At 39.0% G+C, this 9,459-nt stretch overlaps 1 protein-coding gene across 1 annotated transcript; it reads right to left on the reverse strand.

Moving 5' to 3' along the window:
• Positions 1 to 1,110: 1,110 nt before the first annotated feature.
• LOC104472256 (protein FAM126B-like) lies at positions 1,111 to 8,594 on the reverse strand (the record flags this gene model as incomplete). The annotated part of the gene is made up of 2 exons (XM_010087846.1): positions 1,111 to 2,304; positions 8,435 to 8,594. Coding segments are annotated over 2 exons (765 nt in total), but the record flags the coding sequence as incomplete, so codon positions are not given.
• Between the last annotated feature and the right edge of the window lie 865 nt (positions 8,595 to 9,459).

The raw sequence follows: 9,459 nt of genomic DNA on the forward strand, positions 1-9,459 counted from the left end.
AGTTTCAAAAGCAAAAAAAAAAAAAACCAAAACCCCAAAAAAACCAAATACAACTACTAGCAATGCAATATCATGTAATTGTCCTGAATTTCTTAAAGACTATAATTCAAAGATAGCTTGCTATTTATAACTGCTTATGTTTATTCTTCACAGTGACAGTGAAACCAAAGTGCCCACATAAAGAACGTAACTCTTTCCTGTGGGTTTACAATTTGTAAACTTCCAGGATATCATACATGACTTGAAGCATACAGGATAAACTTTCCCCTCTTCTCTCTAGTAATCAAAAAAGAAATATAGAGAGAATGACAAACATTCTCTTGTGTAACCAGAAATGTGCTTCTAAGCAGTGTCCTCTAGCATAAGTACCAGCCAGTGCCCATACACCAGTCATATACATTCAAGGTTTGGCTCAATGGCATGAGTTCTGAATTTTCTAGAGTAGGGGCCAATCCACTAAAATAATAGTTAAAAAACTCAATGGATTATAAATACCAAGGCAATGAAGTATGATCCTTCTGGGAAAAAAGGACTGTCAGTACCCCTTTACAAAGACAGTGTTTCTAGAAAAGCATTTCACATCGAAGCTTCAGTGTTTCTAGCAAACTACTGTCTCTATCCCTGAGACAGCCCCGTTAAGAGTCTGGTCTGTCTGGACTGCAGGATTCTTCAAATGACTCCACGATCAAATTCAGGGACACTGAGAAAGCAGCTGAGAGGGGTGGGGGTGTCCTACAGCTATGATGCCATAGAAAGCAGCCGGAGAAATACTCTACCTGAACACACCTTTCAGTGATCACTACCTCACAACAACAAAAAAAAGTGGAGCAGAGATAGCCATTAGTTCCTGGGAAGGTAGTGTTTCCCTCCCACTTACAGACCAAATTGCTTTAACAGCATGGTGTTGTCTAAATTTTAGTTTATATGCAGAATGACCCTGTGTCCTGGAGGGGAAGACATGTAACATTACATATGGCTACAACGCCATTAGAAGTGCATTGTAACCTACATTATCTACTTACAATCCTCTGTCTGAGGGAAAGCAACTTTTTAATATGTATGTCTCAGTTGCTGAACATCAGAAGCTTCTGGGATGAGAGACTGGGGGCAGGCAAGAAAAAACTACCCTCATTTTAATGAAAAAAGTGCTGTAGGCAGCCAGGAGCAGCAATGACAATCCCCTCCCCAGAATTGATTGCACAGACTCAGAGAGGTCCAAAGTCACACTAGAATCTCTGAGGCACTCCTGGTTCTGAGAAAGAAAGTATGATCCAGTAGTCTTTGCAGTACTGTAGACTGAGAAAACAAACCCGTTTCTATTTCTTAACAAAGCCAATGCATCATCTCATAGGGATCACATTCACCATTTCTGCAGGTGTCTCCAGTCTCACAGTGTTGAAATGGGACTGATCAGCCTACGATGGATTGCACATCACCCAAGGAGAAAGGAAGGCATGGAAAAAGGCATACAGTACATTATATACTGCTTCACAACCATGTTTACAAGGGGGTAGGGGGGATGAAGGTGAGGAAAGAATTATTGCTGTTTCAGTAATACAGTATGATAGCTAAACCAAATCAAACAAGATCACAACAGTTAGTATTTTCACACTGCAGGATGATGGTTCACGTTTTGCCTAAGGATGAACTTACTTGGGGATTAAGGGGAAAGAGGGAGTCCTAAGGAAAGGAGTCAAAATTACACCTGGGATATGAGCTGCATATTGAAACTTGGAGATCGAGACTGCTTGGTTAGGGGAGCTCCTGGGGGCAGGAGATCTTTACCTTCCCCAGCTTGGCCTAGTCGGTCCTCCTGTAGGCTGATAGTTGAAAACCGGTTGGTGTTGCCAGCTGCTAGATTGGTAACACCCTCTGTACCAGCTCCAACACTGGAGCCTGCTTGACTGCCATTTACATAGTCAAATGATTTACTGGAGGAAGCACTGGCGGTCCTGATCAGGCTCAAACTGTTGGCTTTTGGCACCACCTGCCCAGCAGGCAGACTGAGGTGTTTCTTAGTAGGTGTCATCTCAATTATATCTGCACCAAAATCAGTGGACTGGTGCATGTACTGCTTCCGAGCTACTGAATCTCGAGGGCTCTCATTGGATTTTGCTGAAGAAGAGGTTTCTTTATCCTTAGCAGAACGCCCACTTGCTGTTTTCCTTAAGCTGCCCTTCTGGGATACAGATGATAGAGGTTTGGTCCCAACTGGCTGGCTGCTGAGGGAAGCTCCTGATGAAAATCCTTCGTCAGCATCATTAAGGTTCACAGATTCCTCTCTTCCATTTACACCTTCAGAATCTATTAAGAGAAAAAGAAACAACCAAAAAAAAACCCCAAACCAATCAGAACACACAGTTAGCACACAAGTTACATGAAGACAAAGATGTGCACAGAATGTCAAAACAATCTTCATTTGCTAATCCACCTTGTTTCCACTTGCCTAAAAATTTCTAATTCTCAGCCTACAATCCTCCTGTCATTTATCAGAATAAGGGAATCTAACAATAAGTACTCCTTGAGCTTGATTTGCCTTTCCTCTATAATCACTTCTATCAATCAGAATTATCTCCTGAACTTTGTCTATAAACAAGAAGAATTAGGCCCTGTTTGGTTAATTTTAGTTCTGTCTGCAGATACCGGTACCAATTTGCCTCCTTCATGTGGTGAGAAAAGCGGGGGGGGGAAGCGCCTTTTAGACTATTTTTATCCTATTTTATCCTATTTTTGAGGCAAGATCTCAGCATGTTCAGGACCTCTTCCAGTCAGAGATAAGTTCTGGCAAGTGCTCAGTAAGCTTCAGAATTAGATTACTTCCTAGGCCAGCAATCACAATGCTCCAACAGAGGTAGAAGGCTTCTGTTATGAGTAGCTGGCACTTCAGACAATGTGACTATACTTTCTGTTGGAGATTAACCTAATTCCTAGTTCTCTCTCCTCCAGAGCTCAATCCTCCCTGAATTTCCAGTAACCCTATCCAGGTGCTTCCATCATATTTGCTTTTATCTCAGCATCTATATTTTTCAGAGGAAAAAACCAACCCTTGTATTAAGAGAAGTTTAACCTCTGAAACACTTCATATATTGTAGAAGAGGAGCTGTGATTTTGACTGGAATCTCAAAGAGGAAAAAAAAGCCTGACAAACTTCTTTCTTAAATCCTTGTTTTCAGGTTTATAATATGGTTAGGGCTGCACACAAAGACTTTTTAAAAAAATCTTATTCCCGTCCTTTTTCTAAGCTTCAAGTACTCCAAAGAAGAGTTATTGTTTCAGTAGAAAACTGAAAAGCATTCAAACTTCAAAACTGAAAACAGAGCTTGAGTTTTTGCTACATGTATCTCATTTCAGTGGGAAAAAGCCCTAAAGTTTAACTCTGTTAGCAAAAAACGAGACAGTCAGGCTATAAAAATTTTGCTTTTCTTTATAATAGCTGAAGAGCCTGATTATTTGTGAGATCTGCAAAGCCTATGCATCTGTCACAGCTAAAGCCACTGTACTGCTCCACTGACACGTTGTTCAACTCAGTTTGCCATTAAGCAAACATGTTTAAATCTCTTTTGTGGAATGGGGAAAAAGTGGTTACAACGATCTTAAGAGATTCTAACATCTGAGTGGAAGCTCAGCTTTTCATACTGATTGTTAGCAGAGCACTAAGGATCATTTTAAATTATGGCAAGAATAAGAGACATAAAGCTTTCAGTGTTGTTGTCACCTCTGTGTAGCAGGAATATAGCCTGATCCAACTTCACACTTCTGAAGTGTAAAGCAAAAAGAAAACTTTATGGGGAGGTTTTATTATTCTGTTTTAAACTTACTTCTTCTTTTCATGAAACTTTGCCTGGGAATTACCATTACTGCGTGTCAGCTTACAAAGATGTTTAGCCATCTCCAAATCAGACCATTCTTAGGTGTCTCTCAGAACAATGCAACACAGTTCTATTTGACTCGTTAGTCTCTCAGAAGCAGAAAAGTAATATATTTCATGTTACTGCAGTCTTCCTTACTTAGTAAAAAGCCTTTAGCCTTAGAAAAATAAGTTTCTTAGGTTTCAAGAGCTATTATTGAAATAAAGAGTGCTTTACTCGCTTTAACTTCCTGTAACCATCTTTAAAATACATATACTTCCCCCTTCTCCTCACCCTGCTTGGTCAAACTAGGCCTTCACCTTCTCATTGAGACGTAGGTGTATTTTCTTATATTATACAGTGATACATTTTATTCACAATCCACCACATCTCCATTCCCCCTCCCCAACCTTCCCACACATAATCAAAAATGCTAATAAAAATATGATGTAACTGGAACATACTGAAAGCAAGAACACTTTTTAAATAAAACAACATTTATGTTTCTTTATATAATCATGCAAAGCTGGGTGAAAGCATGTTTGGTTACAAGCAGCAATAGCAGCAGCTGAAGTCCCCTCTCAAGCCCTTCTTACTCAAATGAAGGATGTGTAACTTGCAAGAAGGTCTCTCCAGACAATATTGCTAAGCTTTTTATTATTACAAGAACACTAATCCTCTTCAAAGTTTAGTTAAAACATTGCTGAGTAACAGGATGCTAAACCAGACATTCCTATTCAGGGACAGTGAAGCAGAAGAGTCATACTGAAAAAGTGGCATTTTATCCACAGAATTTAAAGATAAGACTGAGAGGGGTCATTGCAAGCTTTTTGGATGCTGCAACTATACAGAGGCCCAAGCAGCTCAGCAGTGCTCAAAAATGAAGAAGACAGAGAAGACAACGTGCAAGAGAATTTTTGACTATGGAAGTTTTCAGTGGGATTGAAGTAATTCAGAAAACACATATTCTTTTCCCAATACATTTTTCCCTCTAAAAACTGCCCTGAGAAACAATCAAGGGGAAAACCAGGATGAAATCGTAAAGTTTTCTTTTTTTTTCCCCCCAATAGACCAATAAGACAATTAAAAAAGGAAACGAAACCTAAAAACCTACTCCTCGCAAGCACTCTTCTACTCTAAGGCCAGAAGAGAGAGACAGTGCAACCTGACAGAAATCCCACCAATTGCACTACAGTGTGTATTCAGGATTCTCACTGTTCCTTATCAGAATAAGTCTGTCCCCAAAGAATTCATCATTTATGCCAGTACATAATAAATCCTGTAGACGTAGATACAGCATTCTCCACTGACCCACAATAGTGCACATAACCACGGCTGCTTCCACCCAGAAGTGGAATATCTTGTATTACTGAGTCATTCTTGAAATCATGTCTTTTTCTACTTACTGATCTGAAGAGAGAGCTTTTTACAGCTCTTTAAGGTGACTTTCATTCTGTTTATCCTTCCTATAACTGAAGGTTGAAAAGTCACTAGAAATGATCAGTCTCTTATGATATTGTTCAATATCAAAATTATATTTATGAGATGGAATTTGCTAGCTGAAGCTTTCTGTGAAATCAACATCAGTAAAATAACAGACCACTGTATATACACACAAAATTCTATACTGATAATCAAGCCAAACTCCATTCCTTGGCCTTCTCCCAGATGCTATCAACTGTCAGAATTCGGTTCGCCCAAGCATGTAATTATACATTGCTTATGTTACAGAAGTAAAAGGTGTTCAATCCACTTCAGTAAGAAGTAAAGCATGTGGAAAGATGCCTTATCCAAGAACACGCAAAATTATATAGATGTCTTAAGAAAAATTAAGACTAGAAGGCCACATCTTTATCAGCTTCTTTCCCACTTCCTGTCTCTCTCAGAAGGTTCTCTGCAGCTGAGGACTTCTCCATATCCTTCAGGTCATGCACATGCAAAGTTTAGTAAAATGGAGTAAGACCAACTGAACAAGTGAATTTAGAAGACACGACTCATTTACTGAGCATGCTCAAATCCACTATGCACCAAGGAACAGATTATAAACCTGCACTAAACATTTTTATGCAACTACCTTCTAGAGAAGAAGCATGATGTATTAACTATTGTTTGATAGCAAATCTGATTAAGGGTAAGGAAGGATTCTGTGACAACACCACATTAAATCTCCAAATTATCCAGATTATTGCTCCCAGAAGAACAATCTGAAACCTATGCAGCTCATATCCAAATACACAAATAAATCTCATTTATGATTAACTGATATGCTTATATAGGCCAGAAATACCAAAAGAATGTTCACATAGAAAAGAAGACTTAATGTAAGAAAACACTTGAAAATATGTTTAGCTAAATTTACTATAAATTAATTCTCATCTCTGAGGAAAAATCGTGATTCAGTTCAGTACTCAAAACCATGTCTTTTATGGAGTAAAGATGAGAAAATTAATAGATGAACTTAAGCAATAAGTTTCTACCAGCTACTCTACCTGCTCTTCTTGGCTGCAGAGAAGACAAAGTCCTACAGCATTTGTGTGGATAGCATGACTGAGAAAGAAAGCAGTAATTGTTTCTAAAGTTTTTAAAAACTCTACAACCTGATCTTTTCTTGAAAACAGAAGCGCTTTTTTGGTACTTGCCTTTAGAGCAGCCAGCTCATTCATGTAAATGAGGTGTACATGTATGAATCTTCAATTAAAGGATGACTGGCAAATAAAAACATCAGCAGTTGTGTGTCAGTCTTAGGCTTGACTTTTAATGGGAAACCTTGTTCTTGGAAATTTAAAAACTGCAGATTAACAAGACACTATTGTAATTAAGTTGTAGTCAAATCCTTTTATACGCTAAACTGTCTGCTTTTCATGACTAGATTCATGTTCACCTGGTGCATTTTTTCCTCTTGAATATTAGATTAAACATGCTCAGTAACAGACAGTTTCCAAGCAATCCCAAAGCTCTTGGCTATTGCACCTTTTTTTTTTTTTTGCCATGCCAAGCAGTCTTTCACCACACAGATGCAAGCCCCAGGCCAGCCCACATGATAACAAAAGGTAGTACCTGACCTGATGTTAGGTATATAGGGGATGCGTGTATTGCAAAGAGAAGCTAATACACCCTGGGATAGCGGAAACACACACTAGAATGGAAAGAAGTTCTGCTTGGGGATAGGGAGCCAGGATCCTCCTCCAGCAACTGCCTCACTGACTTCTGCCTCCTCATCTCTGTCCTACCCTCTGTTGTGGCTGTTGCCAGGGTGGGCTCCGGGAAGCCATGCTCAGGGGTCCTGCGCATCAGCACCTCCCCCTCTTGCTCACGTTTGATCCCTAGGTCTGTGGAGCCGTGTTGGATCGGTGAGCCAGGAATGCTTGAGTCAGCCTCGTTTGAGAAGTCAAAGCCATCTGGGATTCAACATACAACATTTTAGTGCTTTTCTATTCCTTTCTTGGCATTCCAACCCAGCCAGGGAAAATAGAAGATTTATGTGGACATGGAACAAACACAAAACACTACCCATGCTTAAGTTAAAAATCTAGAGAACACCCACAGAAAGGGACAGGTGGGCCATACTGCAGATCAGAGACCAGCAAATGAATACAATGGCAACTACAGTGAAGACAAACATGATCCAGAATCCTGAAAACAGAAGACAGCTACTTCTTGTCCTGGACTTCCTGATTCAGCTGAAGACCAGAGGTCATCAAATCCTTTTGCATATGATACAGAAAAAAAAAAGAGAGTATCACAGGAAAATATGTAATCCTTGTTTTCAGACTCTTTTACCGTCAGTTTATTTTTAGGTTATCCCACTTTTTACCTTCAGCCATTTATGAAGCTTTTTTTTAATCAATGTTTTATACATGCAGCAACAAAGCTTTATGACAAAGTGATTTCAAAGCAAGCTTTTTGCTACACCTATACTGAAGATGTCATCATATCAAAGTAAGTATTACTACACGTTTATTTTTCTTCTTCATACAGTCAAGCACACTTCCATACAATGCAAGTAATCACAGAGGAAAAACAAGGAATAATTCTAAGGTATCCAAAGCTATTTTATGACATGTCCCCTTTCTAAATTTGGCCATACGACGGTAGGAGTGTGATGTTCAGTTTTTCCCTCTCCCACTGCCTTCAGTAGCTTTAGGTGGCTGGAACCCTATCACGGTCTGGATAATACCATTCATTCCCTGAGCTATTTATGATAGGAGGCAGTCCAGTTTTAGTGTGGATTAAAAAAAAAACAACTCAAATTCTAAGCCAAACTCTACACCTACAATTTTATGCTTTCTTACATGGAGAAAAAAAGAAATCTTACTGAACGTTTTCCAGCTTCTCCATTTTCTCACCTACCTCATGGGTTATCAGCAAACCAAAAACAAAACAAACACCCCAAATGTTCATGTTCATGCAGTGCTCTGAAGATGTAAAATACTATACATTGTTATGAAATATCACTTTTCAAAAACAAACAAACAAAAAAACCCCTAAACAACTGTTCTGCAAACATTCAAACTCAGAAGCCAGATTACAGTGATGATGATGAATACAGTACACTACAGTGTATGTCCTTGGCAAAGAAAGCTTACCTTCTCTCCTCCAGCGATGACGACGGATAGAAGCGGTTGTAATAGCAGTCCGAGAAATCCTCGGCACTGTTGGAGTAACTTCTACTTTCAGTACCTTCTGGCCTTCTTGTGATGCATCCGGAGCATCAAAGGGCAGTGAGTTCTTCATGGCATTTGCAACCTAAGATAAAAGTAAAATGCTGCACTACTACTGTCCTTGATTGCACTAATGGCAATATCTCTTACTGGATATGGAAAGGGAAACAACCAAGAATAATTAATTATGCCAGCTCCCATCCAAATAGATGGCTCCATTCCCAAGATTCACAATTCATAACTACGTTGAAAAGCTCATCACAAACCTATTCCCAAAAGTATTGCTGAATTTCCTCTCTTTTTTGAGGTAATTTATTTAATTCCGTGTCTGACACCTGTACTGACAGAGGTAACAACCTACACAATAAAGTTCCCATCCAAAAGGACCACAAAATTACAAGGAAAATATAGTTTATATTTTATGACAAGAATGTCATAAAACTTAAGTCACAGGCCAAGCCAAGTCCAACAGCATATGGCTTTGTGCATGGGGGAGGACAGGGTCAGTTTCCACCTCACCTTACTACATACACCCCATGCCACCCCACCAAAAAAATCCAAAAAACAAACTAACCAAAAAGATTAGACTGCAGGTACTTGCAAGATTTAAAAAAAACCATGCGACCTAAGCAATGAGCATCAAATCATTAAAATGCATACATCTTTATTAGATCTGATTTTTTATTGTAATAGCCTATTATAAAGTCAGAAGTTTTGTTTTGCATGTTTGAAGAGAAGAAGTGACCTCTTTTGGCTTTGATGTTTTAACTGCTTCCTTAAATTTCCCATAAGATGCTTTTGTGGGATTAGAGGTTTAGTTCAAAAAAATAAGCAAAAGAAACTTTCAGTTAATGTTTCCTAGTTTACAAGTAAATTGTTCAAAAAGCAAACTTGTGTACCCGCTCTTGAAAAGCAGGCTGGCTCTCTACGGCATGCACATCATTCAACAA

The sequence above is a fragment of the Pterocles gutturalis genome, unplaced genomic scaffold (assembly GCF_000699245.1).
Source record: "Pterocles gutturalis isolate BGI_N339 unplaced genomic scaffold, ASM69924v1 scaffold33756, whole genome shotgun sequence".
NCBI classification, from domain to species: Eukaryota; Metazoa; Chordata; class Aves; order Pterocliformes; family Pteroclidae; genus Pterocles; species Pterocles gutturalis.